The sequence below is a fragment of the Sitophilus oryzae genome, unplaced genomic scaffold (genome assembly GCF_002938485.1).
Source record: "Sitophilus oryzae breed Bouriz unplaced genomic scaffold, Soryzae_2.0 scaffold_778_pilon_pilon, whole genome shotgun sequence".
NCBI classification, from domain to species: Eukaryota; Metazoa; Arthropoda; class Insecta; order Coleoptera; family Curculionidae; genus Sitophilus; species Sitophilus oryzae.
The window spans coordinates 90300-110137 of record NW_022147393.1 but is presented as its reverse complement, the minus strand read 5'-3'; the positions used below and the strand labels follow the sequence as shown (position 1 = coordinate 110137).

The window sequence follows — 19838 nt, the reverse complement described above, 5'->3', positions numbered from 1 at the left end:
TTTTTCAGGACAAAATATTTTTAAATTTAACAATCATTACAACTACCTGATTAACAAGACATATAGGATTCTTGGTTTTGTTATGCGTAATAGTAAAGATTTCGATATACAATTAATTACAAGACTTTATACTTTATACCTCTCTTAAGTAAGACCGCATCTTGAATATGCGTCAAATATCTGGTCTCCCAATTGTTACACTCACAGTAACGAGATTGAGAAGGTTCAAAAACGTTTCCTTCTCTTACAGATCAATATTGGAAACATTTCAGTTAACTTCGATGGTCTCTAGGAGAAGGACACAGGCTGTCATCTTTATATAATATAACATTCTTAATAATTTAAAATATGCTGACTGTGGTCTGATTAAGAGCATCAAATTTAGGTTACCACAGATTAGGTTGAGAGTGAGTGAGTTTATTTTTTTTATATTGATTGTGATAAGTGATAAAGCTCCTCGCCATTCACGTTTATGCTCACCATTTGTAACGATATGTTGTCTGGGAACACAATTGCCGATATGTTTAACATTAAGTTTGGCGAACTTAGACGCATCTTGTTGTTGTATCAGGAGACAAATCTGGTGTGATAGATTTCATTGTTTTTTTATTGCACATTCTATAAATTAGATTTATGTACTTTATTAAGTATCTTTATTATATATATATATATATATATATATATATATATATATATATATATATTGTATATATATATATATATTATATATATATATATATATATATATATAATATAGATATATATTTTATGTATATAAATTATTTTTATGTACTTTTGCATGTTGATTTTACATATTGATTTGTCTAGTTTTAAGTAATTGTGATTGTATCTGTTTTTTTTTAGGCCTTTGCATGTAGCTACCTCAGTAGGTGTTTATAAGGAGTAAAATAAAATAAAATAAATAAATAATATTGTTCGCCCATGATTATATTTTACCTTCGACTTTCGAATATAAACTCATGCGGTGAGGTTGAGTATATGAATAGAAAATTAAATTACAATGAGCTTTGGAAAAATTTAGAAATACATATGACATTACCAGTAATAATACCGCGGTATAATACCGTATATTTACTTAGATTTAATAAATAAAATGAAGTCTCTCTATACTTCCTTACATGAAAAATAAAAGATGCATCTCCATCCACTGCTGTCAGCTAGATATGCGTAAAACATCATGGCAAAAACGGCTCCAGCATAACTGCCTGAAGTTGATTGACTGGCATATCTGCTTCTTTCACTAGGTGGAATCCACTTGGCCCACAAATAGAATAAACTCGAATATGTCACGCCCTTAAAATATCTTTGAGTAGAGATGATTGAAAGCACCCAACACGTTTAGAGTTACCTCAAATATTCCCATTAAAGTTCTTCCAGCCAGAAGAAGATATACGTTTATGGTAGCTAACAACGGGCTAAGCAAAGTAAAGAAAGCAGCTCCTGCAACGCCTCCTCCGAAGATCAGCTTTCCTCCAAACCTTCTGGAAAGATATCCACCAACAATTTGAGTGATTATATAACCATAGAAAAAGGAACTTAACAGGTAACCTTGAATTTTGTTGTCCCATGAAAATTCTGGACCCTGTTTAAATGAATATAATTTATATAACGTTAAAGTTTTGCATTTTTAACGTACTATATTTGCTTCAGTGCCATTTGGAAACGTAACATGTCTATCCTGGGCCATAGCCACGATACCTGGCACACTAAGTTAACTCGTAAAGAATAAATGTTTACATATCCGAAAAAGACTAAGATAGCCAAAATGTATCGTCTTTGTTTCCAAAATTTCCAATTCGAGGTGGGTGTTCTGAAAACCAAATCGAATGCAACGGTATATTAAAAAATTAAGGTCGTTTGAAATAAGTAAGTATTAAAATATTTAATACTTACGCGGTTCTATTATCAATTTGATTACACAGCTGATTGTCTCTCATGATTTCGTATAGGTATCTTAGTTACTATGTTGATCAAGTAAAATATAAAAGATGTTTTTAAAATATTACTTGCATCTCTCCGAATTAAATACTAATGACATACCTAATAAAAAATTTCATATATATAATATTTATATCTTAATTAAAGACTTATTGCACCGTTTAAATAAACATTGAAAATATTTCATTATATTCTGTAATACAAAAATAAAAATTTCTACATAATGCTAAGGCAAGCTTAAAATTAATTATTAACAATTAACATAAAAAATGGATTGGCACTTGATATAAAATAAGTCAAATAAAGGACACGATGTTTTTATAGCAATAAACATATTTTGGCAAAATATTTTCATGTTAATTTTTAACAGCCAACATAAAAAATGGATTTATATCAAAATTATCTTCACGAGAAAGTGAGATTGTTTGAGAACTAGATTTAAATTGAATTTATGTTGAAAGGTATTGTGACTGTGAAAAAAATAAACTTGGAATTTTCATTTTGACTGGTATTATTATATACCTTTGATCTTATTTAAAGTGTTATATTTTTGTTATTTTTAGCAACATTTTCATGAATTTTTTAACAAGCTGTATATAAATTTATCAACTTTTATTCGTAAACTCAGTTTTTTATGAACTTTAGTATTTGGCATATTATACAGAGTTAATCGAGGGGCTGTTTTTTTACCTTAACTTTAAAACACCCAGTGCAATAATTTCGTGTGTAAATTTTCCTAAAATATACTTTTACGGTCAGAACCATGTCTCCAGAGCATTTTGTTTTTTGGATCATGTCAATACACGTCTTGGTTAATTTTTAAGAGCCAAAATGAACTTGCCACCAACAATTTGCAATTTTTTCAATTATTATTTCTTTTGAAGTTATTTTTCAATATGACAAGGCGGCTTTGGTGGTTATTGTGAACTCTATACTACGACACTACTATCACAGATTAGGTAAACTATATGTATACAGATAAAAAATCTTATCCCTAATTCGTGGTACGAAAATTGTTTTTTATGACGATGTGCAAACGACAAAATTTCCTGTGCGCAAAAATAAACTCGCGTAAAATAACAATAAACAGCGTAATAGAGAGATATCGCTAAACCGAATAGCGTGCATGGGCGTTAATAAGGCCAGGTGTTATTTCCTTTACGTGAGGTGGTATTAACTCTCTTCATTTATAGTTATCGGATCGGAAAGAATTCTGTTCGCGTCGTGTCCGCGTCCGCTATTTAAACTTAACCTAACTTTGAATTTAAAACTTTGAAATTGTTTTGTTTACTAGGTATTTTAAAACTAAAGGGCTAAAGTGCTTACTTCCAGTACTTTATTGTTCAACGTCTGCCAGTGGGTTTAGAGCAACAAGTAAGAAATTCTCTTAGAAGGGCTAAGTCGTCATCTGCTGTAAACCTAAGCCTCTTTATAGGTTCTTTAATAATGGAAGAGGTGGAATCCATATTTTGGGCCATATTTATTTAATTAAAACTTATCCCAGCTACTTAAATATCAAATTACCTAATAAAACTAAAGTAATAATTCAAAACAATTCAAACATAACCTAAAATAAAAGATCTCGCCGCTCGCCGGCCGGCCCCGATTGTCAAATGTACCCGCACATGCCCATTTAAGCAATTTTTGAACGTTATTTAGAAATAGCGCTTGATGTAACTGATCCGCAAATTACGTCAGGCGGTAACGTTATTAGCGGGGGTTGCGTTAAAAATTGACTCGCGCATATCGTAACCATGATAAGGTACGCGTAAATACTGCATGACGCTATTCGGTTTTCCGATATCTCTCTAATAACTGTGCCGGTCAGGCGCTGTGCACAATTTTAGAGGCCATAAGTGGGCGTGCTATGTGCGCAAACTAGTAACCTAACTAGTGTCCGATTTCGAAAATTGGAACCATGATAAACTATAAAGAAAAAACAAAGTTTATAATCTTTGCTACTATTAACTGCCCATCATGTTCGACGTTTGGGAAACGCTTGGAAGGAGAGAGTTCACGAAGCGGTACCAGCTTCATTAAATGAACTTCGCTTGGTCCTTAAAGAAGAATGGGAAAACATAACGCAATATGATATATGCAGCCTCAATGACAGTATGAACGGACGTATACAGGCAGTTATAGCAGCCAAGAGAGGCAATGCAAAGTATGAAGGTATTTTTTACAATTTTTTTTCTGTTTGTGTACATGAGTATAACATATTTTTTATTTAATATCGTTAATTCTGTTATCGTTATTAATGTTTATTAAACCAGGATTGTATCGTTAATTGTTTGTCTTTATTTTTTTTTTCTTTAGTACAGAGTATACAGTGCAGTGTAATATGACGTTACGACAATAGTCGTCAAATCCATCTCGTCATATTAAAAAATTACATAAAATAGTAATGATAATTGAAAAAATTGCAAATTGATCAGTTCATTTCGCTCTTAAAAATTAATCAAAGCATGTATTGACATGAATCAAAAAACAAAAAGCTTAGGAGACATGGTTCTGACCGTAAAATTATATTTTAGGAAATTTTATAGATTAAATTATTGCACAGGGTGTTTTAAAGTAAAGGTAAAAAAACTACCCCGTGATTAACCCTGTATAATAGGCCAAATACAATAGTTTATAAAAAACTTAGTTTACGAATTGATATAGTTATATACAGCTTGCTAAAAATTCATGAAAATAGGGCTAAAAATAACAAAAATATCACACTTTAAATTTGACCAAAAATTGGAAAATCGGCAAGCGGTAATACAAGAAAATTTGTTTTAACATTTTTCAAAAATAAGCTTTTAAAGTAAATTGTGGCTGCCTTGATTGACTTGGCGGTGATTATTTTAAGTCATTTTGTCGACTTAACTCTCAGTTTATCATGATTCAAGTCAAAAATATAAGTCACAAAACTTAAGTCATAAATCGACAATATTGATTTAAATATTTATGAAAATGACTTGAAAAATAAAAAAAATGTTAATGAAAAATATGAATTAATATTATTCATAGTTTTTTCATTTTTTTTGTTCTTAAAATTTACAATAAAATCAAAGTCAAATATTTCTTTTAATGCATTATAGTTAATTCATCTGAAGATCGATCTTATTTACACTCAATAATATCACAAAGGCATTTTAAATATATAATAAAGTTTCAAATATATTCATCTATTTTCACTAATCACAGGTTTCTCTGTTCTGGTGGATTCCTTAGTATCAATTTTTGGCTGAATATCCCAAGACTGTCTTAATCCCGACGCAAAACCCATAAAGAATATTGCTCCAAATAGGTACAAACTTGCTGTTATAAAGAATATAACTCTCCATTGTTGTACAGTCTAAAAAATATATTTTTTGAAATCTTAAATTTATCACTAAACTAATACTATTTACAGATTTGAGCATTATTTTCATTTGCTGAATAAAAATAATAAAGCAAAGCAACAAATATAAAATCAAAGTTAAATTATGTTAATGAAAGTAGACTTACAGGGTTATCAGTAGAAATAATATATCCTGCTATTATGGGACTTATGATACCAGGTACACTACCCCACGTGTTTACTAGTCCAATTAAAATGCTTCCATTAACTGGTGCGATATCCAAGACATTTACACTAAAAATTTCCTATGTTATTAAGTGTATAAAGCATAACAAATGCATACTGTAAATCTATTGAAATAAATCAGTGAACAAAATTGATAGTGGAGTGCTTTAAGCCTTTACGGGATACAAACCTCGGAATTCATTTACTGTGAACGAATTTTTATGAAACTTTTTGCATTTTATTGTTAATAAGATATATTACCAACTTTACCCATTTAAATTCGTTGCTTTCACTTTAGTATTTAAACAAACACACATATACAAATGCATACATACAAGATGGCTCCGCATTCCGGAAAAGCTCTGTATCAGGATTTCTATTTGAGATTTTCACTCCAAACCTTTTACAAAATATGTGTTTAATGGTAGTTCACATTTCAAAAATATTTTTATAGGTATACAGTATGAGTCAAATATATATCTATAATTGTTTATTTCAGTGAATTTGCTATAATTCAGGTTCCAAAAATACCTTAATACCATAGAGTATACTAAGTGGTTTTTGAATTATGACCACGTCCATGAGGACGTCAATCTAGATGTCCAGAGACCTTCGTATGAGGTATGAGAACTTCTAATCGAGACAATGAAATGAAACTTTATTTTTTTACTAGAATCCAAAAATCAATTAATATATAGGGTGTTCCATTACAAAAAAAACATAACTTAGATGTGTAACTTTTTTTGGGGACACCCTGTAGAACTCTACATAATTTTAGAAAATGCTTTAAATTGTCTTCAGTTCACAAAATTGCACTTCAATATAAACTTTTGTTCTCCATGCAAAAACCGCGTCGTATATGACGCGCCACTCTGTATAATTCGATTTCAATCAAAATTTCAATGATTAGAATATAAGCAGAATAGGTATAGTTTATGCATTAGATTTGTTTATTTCAATAAATTTACTTACAAAAAGAATTAAAAAAATCAAAAAATTAAGAAGGAAATAATAAAGAATTTACTAAAATTACTAAAATAAAAAATTAAAAGCAACAAAAAAAAAGGGTAAACATTTTAGTATTTTATCTATAAAACACAATACAGAAGGTTTCATATTAATACATTCACAGTAATTGAATTCCGAGGTAAAAGTCTCTGGGCACTCCACTATGAGTGTAATTAAAAATTAATGAACAGGGATTGTCTGGCAAGTTTACAGTTTATTGCCAAATCCTAAAATATTGTCAAATGCCAAAGTCAACCAATGCCAAAGTCAAGCAGTGCCAAAGTCAAATATCAACTGGGTTATATAATATTTGTTTTTCGGTAACTTTTCTAGCTTAGTTTATTTTTTTAGTGCAATGTCAATAATACCTTATAATAACTATAGCAAAGGAACCCATTCCTACCGCAAGTACTAAACAAAGAACAGTTCCAGTTGCTTGTCCCCAAAATGCCGCACCCATCATGAGACAGGTTTGCAACAAAAACCCCACAGCCATAAACGTTTTTCTTGCCCAGGTTACACTTAAAAGATTCCATTGCACAACCCTGTCTGCCAGCTGACCTGTAACTTGCATCATTATGGCTAAAAACAAGTAGGGCAACGCAGAAAGTATTCCTGATTTCGAAATGTCGAAGTTAAATACATCTGAAAAGCTAATAGTTATGGCTTTCTCGTTTCATACATAATTTCAAAAATCACCTTTGAAATACTTAGGAAGTAGGGTGAGTAGAGTATAGAATCCCCAAGATTCACAAAATACTGCCACCTGTAACGCCCACACTGCTTTGCATGTTAAAATATTTATCCACGGTACTGAAAAGGATTCGGTTGGTTTTGAAATCTTTCAGTGATTGCTGAATATATTGCAATTCGGAATTTGATATCCACTTGTCAGATTCTGGCGATTCCTGTATTAATACAACCCAGAGTAGGAACCAAGTTAAAGCCAATCCACCTTAAAAGGAAAATACATAAGCTATATGGTATTATGATGTAAGTGGTAATGCAAAATAATAAGGGTAATCATAATAATACTCAAGAGAGATTTGAGTATACAGGCATGCTTCTTAAAATTGAATGGATTACTCACCAACTGTTCTGGATCTCAAAATCTTTTATAGAGGTTATGCTCGAAAAAGAGCATCAAAGTTGGAATACGTATTACACAACCCTTGATATCATGATATTGATAATCCTTCAGAATGCGGAATTAATAAACCTGAGAATGTGCTAGACTTAAAGTAAAAATACTCTCAAAGGTGGCTACACACACTACTACAAGCTTGACAAGCACGCATGAACAATCTTTTTGTACAAGCAAACTGTAGCGTCTGTAGGGAAATTTGCGCAAGCATTTTAATTGTGCAAGCCGCTTGATAATTGATTGAATTTGAATCATGCAAGCTTGGATAAGCCATGCTTGCGCAAGCGAAACGATACCTGTGTACCACATATATTCAGCTTGTACAAACAATTAGTTCAGTCCGTGATCGTAAATGACCTGTACGTCGCGTCACCATCATGTCTAGCGATCTGAAAAGGAGCAATCGAGGATTATTGGAAGATTTTATTCGCGCATACGAAAATCAGCCGTGTTTTTGGCGAATTAAATCATCAGAATATCATGATAGGATGAAGAAGGATGCAGCATACAAAATTTGACTTAATAAGTATAGATTAATTGACAGCCAAGCCGATAAGGATGCCGTTATTAAAAAGATAAATCTCTTCAGAATTCCTTCTTCTTTTTCACGGCATAAACTGAAGCTTATTCGAGAATGCATGTACCGTGTGACGGCGAAGGTAAATTATGCATGGCTTAGACAAAAAGATTGTTCGAGCATGCTTGTCAAGCTTGCAGTAGTGTGTGTAGCCACCTTAAGGTCTCATAGTCAATATATCATAAGGTCTCATAGTCAAATCAACTGTCTTGTCACTAGCACTTCTAACACACTAGAAACGTTTTCTATAAAACTAATAGTTCGATGAACCACCTGCCAAGTACACGTTGACCAGTGGCATAACTAGAAATTTTAGACTCCTTCGCAACTTTCGGCCATTTCGCCCTTTGCCCTAATACCTCGATATATAATCTGCTCAAAATAATACAAGTGTGACTGTGATGCGGTGCTGACCATGGAACACATCCTATTTATTGGTACTCTCTCGACAACCTATAGATAAACAAACCCGAAGTGTTGAGCGTTGCTTGATTGTTTTATTGTGGCATATAAGGTTTTTTGAAACGGAGCCTAATAATAAATTAGGAAAAAAATCATTATCATTATCAATTTTTATCATCGTTACAAAATTTCTAAAATATATCTAAATAGCATTAACAATATACAGGGTGCCCCAGGCTGAGCGTACATTAGAAGTTTCTAGAGAACCACAATATCTAGATCGGAGATTTTTCGCACACCATTGTTTTACAACAAGATCTATCGATTAGAGATATTTTCAATATTGTGGAAGTTGGCAGCAACTTTCTTATTTTAAACGGGTACCCCCATTTTTTATTACATTCAAAAAAACAATACATACAAAACATTCAAAAAAACAATACATACACACACTGAAAATTCGATAAATATTGATATTAAACACTCTATAACCTAACATTACTCGTTTTTGAGAAAAAAAATATTTACAATTTTTGGACGAAAAAAATGTCTGCCAAAAAAAATTTGTAAACCTAAAGTAAAATTTAGTGATTTCAAAAAGGCCATCTATTTCAAAAATTAAATTGTATAATAATGGCGGTAGCTGTCATGGAACTGAGCGATTAAAAATTATCATAAATCATTTCTTTAAATGGAAATCCACTTTTTTTGTTTCACTAGTGAAAAAGTTTTCCAATTTGTTACCTTTTGAGTATACATGTTCCTATACTTAAAATAAATGGTTTTTAAGTTATTTAAGATTTAGTTTGAAAACATATGTTTTTCTTGATTTTATCTAGCTTCCTTTGACATTAAGTGTCAAACAGTCAGACAATTTCTTTCCATCTGTCAGAACACCAGTTATTTCAATTTCCAATATTATAATATATTATAATACCTGCCCTTAAGAGTTAAAAAGTGTATTTATAAAAATATATCTCGTATTTTCGCTCTTTAGTGGTGATATTTTAATAGTTGATATTAATAATATACCGGTATTATCAAAAAAAAAAAAAACAGCGCAAATTTGGCTTCGAAATGATGATCGATAATATACTGCTTTTGGAACAAAGTATCACAATATGACATGACCAGATCTCTTGTTTTACATCACTTAACGTTTAAAGTCATATACTACTGGTTAAAATCAAGAAAAATATACGCTTTAAAACTAAATTTTAAATAACTTAAAAACAATTTATTTCAGGTATAGGAACATGTATTGTCAAAAAGTAACGAATTGAAAAGTCTTTACACTAGTGAAATAAAAAAGTGGGTTTCTATTTGAAAAAAAAAGATTTATGATAATTTTTTAATTGCTCAATTCCTTGACAGCTGCGGTCATTATTATATGACATGCGAACAATTTAATTTTTGAAATAGATAGCCACATGTCTTCTCTTTATGGCACAGTAGCTGTTATAATCACTAAATTTGACGTTTAGGCTATACACTTTTTATATTTTTATTTATACACTATACATTTTTTTTTCTCAAAAGCGGTTGATGTTGGGTATAGAGTGTTAATATCAAAATTCGTAAAATTTTACAAAGAATTTATAAGTATGTAATATAAAATAGGGGCACCCATTTAAAATAAGAAAGTTGCTGTCAACTTCCGGTATTTCCGGAAGTGCCGCCATATTGAAAATATTTTCAGTCGATAGACATCGTTCGTGAAACAATGATGTGCAAAAATCTCCGATCTAGATATTGTAGTTCTCTAATGCACGCTCAGCCTGGTACACCACGTATAGTGCTTTAACTTAGTTTTAATTGTAAAAATGTAGAGTCTTTATATTTTTTTACCTGACAAATAAAAAATGCTTCTCCATCCACTGACGTCAGCTAGATATGCGTAAAACATCATGGCAAAAACGGTTCCGGTCTGACTGCCTGAGTTTGCTTGACTAATATATCTGCTTCTTTCACTAGGTGGAATCCACTTGGCCCACAAATAGAATAGACTAGAATATGTCACTCCCTTAAAATAGATTTGACTACAGAGGATTGAAATCACCCGACATCTTAAGTTACCACAAATATTCCCATTAAAATTCTTCCAGCCAGAAGAAGATAGACATTTGTGGTAGCAAACAACGGACAAAGCAAAGAGAAGAAAGAAGCTCCTGCAACACCTCCTCCAAAGATTAACTTTCCTCCAAACCTCTTGGAAAGGTATCCACCAATAATCTGGGTCATTATATATCCATAGAAAAAGGAACTTAATAAATAACCTTGAATTTTGTTATCCCAGCTGAATTCTGGACCCTGTTTAAAAGAATATAGTTTATATAACGTTGTAGTTTTGTATTCTTATCCTACTATATTTTCTTCAGTGCCATTTGGCAATGTAATGTGTATGTCCTGTGTCATAGCCACAATACCGATACTTAAGTTAGCTCGTAAAGAATAGATGTTAAAATATCCAAAAAAGGCTACAATAGCTAAAATGTTTCTTCTTTGTGTCCAAAATTTCCAACCCGATTTAGGTGTTCTAAAAACATAATCGAATAAAACAGCATATTAAAAAGGTATAATAAGTACTTACGGAATTCCATTATCAATTTGAAGATCGCCCATGTTTTGTTATAGACATGTAAGTTACTAAGTTACGCATTAAGTAGATAATTAGATATATAAAATATATCTATAAAATGCTCTTTAACTACAAAATTACATATATAATAGTTCTGTCTTTACTAAAGATTCAAACTTTAACTAATTTAAATAAACATTAACAATGCCGTGTTAAGTTTTAATAATACAAAGATAAAAATGTCTACAGCATGCTAAGGTAAACTTAAAGTTAATTATTAAACAATACAGAAAATAAAATAAGTCAAATAATACACAATGTTTATTTGGAACTCAAAAATATTTTAGCAAAGATATTTTAACGTTGATTATTAACTTAAGAAATAATTTATATTAAAATTATTTTCACAATTTAATAAAGTCCTTCTATCAGTATATGTATTTTAAGTGTTGATAACTTAATTTTTTGATTTGAAAAATTTGGTTTTATAAATTTTATAACCAAATCATACCAAAAGTGCTGTTATCATTTTATGTGTAGGTAAAAATATGTCATTGGAATCAACAAGTTATTATTGGCTTGGTACATTTCAGCTGATTTCAAAAAATTCAGTTAGTGTTAGTTTTCACGATTTTTTTTTGTTTTTAAAATTTACAATAAAGTCAATAAGTCAAATACATTTCTTAAAGTATTATACTTAGTTTATTTGAAGGTAGATCATATTTTTACACTATAATATCACTAAAACATTTTTAAATAAATAATAAAGTATTAAATACAGTTAAAATATATTCAATTATTTCTACTAATGCCAGGGTTCTCTATCCTGGTGGAATCATTAGGATCAATTTTTGGTGGAATATCCCAAGACTGCCTTAATCCCGATGCAAAAATCACAAAGAATAATGCTCCAAACAGGTACAAACTTGCTGTTATATAGAATATAACTCTCCATTGTTGTACAGTCTAAAAATTACATTTCAAGACTTAAACTTGAAAAGTCATAAACTGTGATCAAACAGTCTTTGATAGTGAATTTCAAAAAAAGCTTAAATTAGAGTTTTCCAAAAAAAGTGTTAATTACCATTAATCTCCACCAGTCAGCACCAAAAGAATTCTTGATAAGAAGAAAATATTTTGATGACATTGTGTTTATTTAGAGGTAAATGGTTTATTATTGGCATTTATTAATGGCACAAATTTATTAATGGCAAAAATAGAGCATTAAAACTTTTATTAATATGAATTCGAACTTTTCGTCCTGTATATAACTACTAAGTGAAAAAATACACATTTTCGTGACTTTTTACGTAAAAAATGTCTCTTGGTAAAAATCGCTACGAGCAACAACCGTTCTCAAGATATTATAATAATAATAGCTCCCGTATATAGCGTTTAACGCCTTAGTAGCAAGGTACAGCTTGCTATACTAGAGTCGTTCGGTATACAAGGAAGGTAATGTGGCTAGCACTACGCTCCAACCGCCTATTATTACCTCAGGATTGTGAATCCCAAGTACTCATTTAAAGCTGAGTCGACCTAGGTACCCAAACTATTTTTATTTTAATAAAAATAGTCGGCTGATGAAATGCCGGGTGTGGAAATCGAACCCACACCTTGAGATTGGTAGACGAGAGCCTGTACCTTTACGTCACGGGGCACCTTTCTCAAGATATTTAATATGGAAATAGAAACATGTCATTAGTTTCCGGAATACAGTTCGGACCACCCTGTATATTATTTTCAACAATAAGATGCTTACAAATTTTAGATGCAATTTTCTGAAATATTTGCTTTTTCTAGATAAAAACAATGAAGTAAAGCAATAAAGAGAAAAAATAAAAGCAAAGGTTTAAATTTGAATGAATGCTATTGAAAGTAGACTTACATGGTTATCAGTAGAAATTAAATATCCTGCTATAATGGGACTCATGATACCAGGTATAACACCCCACGTGTATACTAGTCCAATTAAGATACTTGCATTAACTGGTGCGAGATCCAAGACATTTACACTAAAAATTTCCTATGTTAATAAGTGTATGTATAAAGCATGCCAAATGAAGAGTACACGGGAAAAATGATGAGTGTCCAAAAACGGGGGGGGTGGGGGGGGTTGTTCGGAGCTTTTTAATTCAAATTACGTATGGACTTTTATCGTTTTCCCATTTTTAAATGCTCATAATAATAATCAAATGCTCATCGATATTCCCGCTTATTTAGGTAGCAAAAGGTAGAGCTTTTTAAGACGAATAATAGTATGCATTCAAATCAAATTAGAAAAAAATGGATACTGTAAATAATGGCTTTTCAAATGCATACTGTAAATCGATTGGGATAAATCAGTGAAAGAAATCAAGTGTAATTAAATTATAGTAATAGAATTTATTTGGAAAGAGTTCAGGGGTGGACCATTTTGCTTGTTTCTATAGGGTATCTAGGAAACCATAAGAAATATTCAAATTTTGATACTGTAGTCTCGGGTTCTTTTTTTGAAAAAATCACAATGCCGCAAACGGATCGTGGCTATCTTGATCGGTTTTGAAGCTACAGGGGGATTCTCAAATTTTGTACTTTTTGAAGATGTTCGATAGTTTGTTTATTTCAGCTACTACGCAAAAACGAATTATACATTCTAAAGGCACTTTTCTGTGTAGAATGCAGTGGCGTAGTCAGACTTTTTTCGAAAAAAATATTTTTTTAGATATTAACTATACTTCTGTTTTTTTAAATAGAACCCCCTGTATATTTTTAAATTTCCTGATTCAGCTTGGCATGGGCTTCTCGAAAATATATAACACTCTATATTTATTTTCACTGATATGTTGGTTTATATATTTATTTTCACTGAGATGTTGGTATTTAAAAAAAAAACATAAGTAGTACAGTTAATATCTAAAAAAAATATTTTTTTTTGAAAATATTTTTTTTGTTACGCACGCGTAACACAACAAATAATCAAGATTAATTCCCAACAAGTTCCGAAAAATAACGATTTTTTTTTCTTATTGGCATTGAGCATTGCTTTTTTTATTCTGCTGCTTGGCTGCGGCCTAATAGTTCAAAAACTAATGCTGCGGTTAAAATTTTATCATAAAAACATATAAAAATCTGACTTAAGCCTTTTATAAAAAGACTTAAACCTTTTTCTATTTCAGATTAAAAATTTAAATCACAAGTCATTTTGAAAAACACTTAAATTTTAAGTTTTAAGTCTGCTTTCGAAAAATGACTTAAAATCAAATGACTTAAGTCATTAAAATGATTTAAATCAACAGAAGACTTAAGTTTTCTGTGAGCTTGCAGCTCTGGTCAACGATACCTTATAATAGTTAAAGCAAAGGAATCCATTCCTACTGCAAGTACTAAGCAGATAACATTTCCAGTTGCTTCCTCCCAGAACGCCGCACCCAACATGAGACATGATTGACACAGAAAGCCTAAAGCCATAAAAGTTTTTCTGGCATAGGTAATGCCTAAAATGTTCCACTGCACAATCTTGTCTGCCAGGTGACCTGTAACTTGCATCATTATGGCTAAAACCAAGTAGGGCAACGCAGAAAGTATTCCTGATTTCGAAATGACGAAATTATGTACATCTGAAATGCTAGTAGTTATGTAGTCCTGTTTTTACGTATAATTTTAAAATTTACCTTTGTAATACTTTGGCAGTAGCGTGAGTAAAGTATAAAATCCCCAAGCTTCGCAAAATATTGCTACCTGTAATGCCCATACTGCTTTACATATTAAAATATTTTTCCACGGTACTGGAAAGGATTCGACAGGTTTCGCATCTTTCAGTGATTGCTGAATATAATGCAATTCGGAATGTGATATCCACTTGTCAGATTCTGGGGATTCCTTTATTAATATAATCCAGATTAGGGACCAAATTAAAGCCATTCCACCTTAAAAGCGAAATATATAAGTTAAATGGTATTACTTCGAATATGGTAGACAATGAGATTCAGTATTAAAACTAAAAATAAATGGATTTCCATTGTCTATTTATTTTGCTTGCACAATGTTTGGTGCAAGCCTGGTGCAAGCAACAAAGTGTCCGAAAATAAGCCCAATCGAACCATACAAATCATTCAAACCGGACAGCATTTGCAGAATGTTGTTCTAACTAAAACCAGACCTATTCACGAGCAAACTTAATACACAATACCATGGATTAGTTTGGCTCTAGGATATATACCGAAAATTTGGAGGCTGAGAGGGAGCGCCTAAACTATTATATGCAAAGATCTTCAAGCCCACCGATTTTATATTCTGTAGATTAAAGACATTTGAAAAACTAATGAATTGGCACTTTTGGGATGCTGTAATGGGGAAAGATTTCATTACAACCAACACTTTAAGAGTCTATTACGCTGTACTTTCGGATCGCTCTCAGGAGTCGGGTAAAGCGGGTCTGTGGCCGAAGGAAATATATAATATATTTCAGAATTCTGTATAAGGCTTAGTCCGATCTGGTCGTGTTAAGCCACACCCAAAATTACAAACACACGTGCTTTGATTAAGGCTTGATTAAGGTTACAGAGCTTCAGCATTTGTCATTAAATAGCGAGCAATTTGTTACAAAACCATATAAATTATATATCACTGTAATCACAAAACTCGGAACTTGTAACGGAATTTTAAATTATGTCTTTATTTTCGAGAAAATTTAGTCCAAACATAAGGAATATTTTGTTGATGTTTCACCATCAAAATTTTTAAAATAAAGTTGTCTAAAAATGTGCTACAATACGGATATAGTATAATCCTTTATCTTTAATTTCCTTCTTCATTTGTGAAAAAATACCTAGCCAATTTTACATAAAACGTTAAATGCCGAACGCTTATTTCGCTACTTTTTCGGACTAATGGACTCTTAAAAAAGATCCGAATTCTTATACCACAAATTATTTTTGGGAATTTGTTTCGAGATATTCAGTTTTTATTCCCTCTGGGGTATTGAAAATATCATTTAGCAATGCCTCCTGTAGGAAGGTGCCTTGTATTGTCAATTAATTCAATTTGAACGAGGTAGTATAGTAGGCCTACGAGAATCTGGGATATCCTTTCGGAAAATTAAAAACAAAATTGGCCGGAATGGCACAACAGTGATGTTGGACAGAGCGGTTTGTACATCGTCGTAGGACAGAGTGGTCTGTACATCGTCGTACATACACGTCATGGGGGCACTGGGGCTTTAAAAATAATAATAGATACGGCTTCACCACAAGCAGCGCAATCGGACATGAGACATGAGTATAGGGTTCGACAGATATCCATTAGATTGGTTTTTCGAAAAATTGGTGCTTATGGGCTGCAGTAAAACCGCCAGCCATTGGTATTGGTATTAACTAATACACATAGATACGTAAGTCTGACGTAGATAGGGCTTTCTGCAATTGGGTTCATTCCAGTGACGAGTTACGTTTTTGTTTATGGCCTCACGATGGCCGTAGAAGAGACCACTGCAGACATGAAAAAAGGGACCAACTTCAGTTTTGCATGGAACGTGGGACTACGCTAGCTAGAGACATTATAGATTGGGGTTCCATAACAGTTGAAAGCAGGTCATCTCTAGTTTTTTTTGGATAGATCCAATTTTTCATTAAGACAATCCCAGACTATGTACCGCTACAGTTATTAGAAATGTTGTCCGACAAGCTAATGTAACCCTTCTTTCGTAGCCCGCAAGGTCACCTAGACTTACCGCCTATTGAACATGCCTGGGATGTGATAGGTAGAAGACATTAGGCAAAGAAAACAAAATCTTCTTACTCTGGGTGCCAGCTCACCAAGGGATAGAAGGTAATAGAAAAATAAACGATCCATCTAGACAAGGAGCGAACAATCTGCTAACTGGACCAGAACCGTTCTGTTCCCCAAGTGGAAACCAATTTAAAGCGGAACTCAAGAACCTGAAAGACTCCATCTGTAACCTGGGATGATGGGAATCTTCCAACGGTCTATGGCACTCGTAGAAATTTCTCAGAACTTACGTTACGATCGGAAAAATCAAAAATTTTCCTTGATTTAAGTAAGAACAATCTTCGGATTATCACGGGGTTTCTAACAGGACACTTAATAGTAGATTGACGCCAAGAAACAACGGCGAATGCAGATTCTGTCGAGAAATGGGGAATTACCAGAACGCCTCATCATTGAGTGCACAAAGATGGCAACCATTCATGCCATGAAGTTTGGTATGACTGATATTCGAGATGGAAAATTGTAAATCCGTCCCACATACTGGCTTTTGTCAAAGCCCTGAGACTGTGTGATAAAGTGAACCCGAAGCATTAGAGTTAGCTCATTACTGGTCCAAGAAACGTAAAGTAAAAAAAGTTGAAAATTAAATTAAATGATTCTGGCAAATTTTTTCCTCGGAATGGAGCAAACATCATTAGAAAAATTAAAAGATACATATGCCATTAGCTATATATAGTGCATTTACTTAATTTTAATTAATAAAATGTAGAGGCTTTGTATCTCTTTACCTGAAAAATAAAAAATGCTTCTCCATCCACTGATGTCAGCTAGATATGCATAAAACACCATGGCAAAAACGGCTCCGGTCTGACTGCCTGAAGTTGATTGACTGGTATATCTGCTTCTTTCGCTAGGTGGAATCCATTTGGACCACAAATAGAATAAACTAGAATATGTCACACCCTTAAAATATCTTTGAGTAGAGATGATTGAAAGCACCAATATGTTTATTTACTACAAATATTCCCATAAATATTCTTCCAGCCAGAAAAAGATATACATTTATGGTAGCAAACAACGGGCTAAGCAAAGTGAATAAAGCAGCTCCTGCAACTCCTCCTCCGAAGACCAACTTTCCTCCAAACTTCTTGGAAAGGTATCCACCAGCAATCTGAGTCATTATATATCCATAGAAAAAGGAACTTAATAAATAACCTTGGATTTTGTTATCCCAGCTGAATTCTGGACCCTGTTAAAAATAATATATTTTATATAACGTTAGAGTTGTGTTGTTTTTATCGTACTATATTTTCTTTAGTGCCATTTGGCAATGTAACGTGTACGTCCTGAGTCATAGCCACAATACCTATACTTAAGTTAACTCGTACAGAATAAAGGTTGAAATATTCGAAAAAAACTAAAATAGCTAAAATGTTTCTTCTTTGTTTCCAAAATTTCCAACCCGATTTAGGCATTCTAAAAACAAAATCGAATGAAACAGCATACTCAAAAGCTTTAATACTTACGGAATTCCATTGTCAGTCTGATGATCGCCCATGATTTGTCATAGACATGTAGGTTACTAAGTTGAAATATATACATAAAACATGCTAATAAAATTCTCTATATACTAGAAAATTACATATATAATAGTTATGTTTTTACTAAAAATTTAAACTAATTTAAATAAACGTTGACAATGTCTTGTTAAATTCATAGGTTAAGTTTAAATAATACAAAGGTAAAAATTTCTGAAGGATGCTAGGTATTAGGTAAATTTAACGTTAATTATTACCACTTGTTACACATGATATAAAATAAATCAAATAAAAGACAGAATGGTTATTTGGCACTAACTTTGAATAAAAAGAGGCCCTACAAATATTTTAGCAAAATATTATTTACCGTTAATAACTAATAGGCCAGTAAGCGAGGATAAAAATAGGGTATTACCTCCGAATTCTAATTCCTCCAAATTCTAAGCAAAAAATGTTCTATAACATTTTTTCAGAAAATTAATATTTTCCGAGTTATTTAGGATTGAAAATCTTGGTTTTTCATCTAAAAACTTCATATTTTTCTGCAATTTTTTATAAATAACTCGAAAATCTTGCGTTTTATCGCAAAACTCATTATAAAGCATAAATGAAGCTTTTGGAATAACGAATCGATTTATTTTTTGTTGTTTACCATATAGGTGTAGTAATAGCCGAGTTATCACTCTGTAAACTTGATTCTTTATTTTTCGAAAACTAAATTGCAAGCTTCTTCCCTTAGGAGATGCAAGACCTTGTCGTTGGTGGGGAAGCTCCTGGTCAGGTGCTGGGGGAGTCCGCCCTAGCACTTGGCTTGGTCTAAGAAGCATCTCACTCATCGTCTTGTCCCTGACTGTAGTGTCGTGGCCAGGGAATTGCACCAAGACATATAACGATACCGGGCGGGGCCACGGACAGCCTCAACCTTGGGGCATCGGGGGGCACGCCATTGTATTTTACCCCTTACGTCTACATGCTCTGTAGAAGTGGACCGACTGTCCCTAGCGACTCATGGGAACACTATGAGATCTGGTAATAATAGTAATAAAAACATCACCGGTGTGGGGAAACCCCCTAGCGACACTGGGAACAGTAACAATGAAAGTTCCAAGGGGCCAAACCCAAAGAGAACTACAGGAGAGGTGGCTGACACTTGCGTGAGACCATCCTCCGCAAGTGACATACAAGTTTCCACCTCCTCCAAGGGTCGGAAGCCTATAGCCTGTCCAACGAGAAGATCCTTGACAGTGATAGATGTGTCTGTCATTTTAATTTCAAAGTAGTTTATTTTATTTTACAAAGAAATAAGTTGGTACAACTGGAACGCATAGCAGGAAATATTTAAAATTTGATTGACAAGATGACAAGTGATT

General features: G+C 32.5%; 2 protein-coding genes and 1 pseudogene across 3 annotated transcripts; all 3 read right to left on the bottom strand.

The window, feature by feature from the left end:
- Positions 1 to 1139: 1139 nt before the first annotated feature.
- On the bottom strand, positions 1140 to 1708 carry LOC115888514 (sialin-like; the record flags this gene model as incomplete). The annotated part of the gene is made up of 3 exons (XM_030908262.1): positions 1658 to 1708; positions 1370 to 1603; positions 1140 to 1314 (listed from the first exon to the last, which is right to left on the bottom strand). Coding segments are annotated over exons 1-3 (460 nt in total), but the record flags the coding sequence as incomplete, so codon positions are not given.
- A 3327-nt stretch (positions 1709 to 5035) lies between these two features.
- LOC115888518 lies at positions 5036 to 11384 on the bottom strand (annotated as a pseudogene).
- Positions 11385 to 11755: 371 nt separating this feature from the next.
- LOC115888517 (sialin-like) lies at positions 11756 to 18843 on the bottom strand. 2 transcript variants are annotated; one of them, XM_030908266.1, is made up of 8 exons: positions 18457 to 18843; positions 18235 to 18406; positions 17946 to 18179; positions 17719 to 17893; positions 14875 to 15129; positions 14544 to 14820; positions 13110 to 13236; positions 11756 to 12187 (listed from the first exon to the last, which is right to left on the bottom strand). In XM_030908266.1, the coding sequence occupies exons 1-8, from the start codon at positions 18486 to 18488 to the stop codon at positions 12014 to 12016; spliced, it is 1446 nt and encodes a 481-aa protein (XP_030764126.1). In that variant the 5' UTR covers positions 18489 to 18843; the 3' UTR covers positions 11756 to 12013. The 2 variants fall into 2 exon arrangements, with proteins under 2 accessions (XP_030764126.1, XP_030764127.1); XM_030908267.1 differs by having other exon boundaries at positions 17949 to 18179.
- Positions 18844 to 19838: the final 995 nt, after the last annotated feature.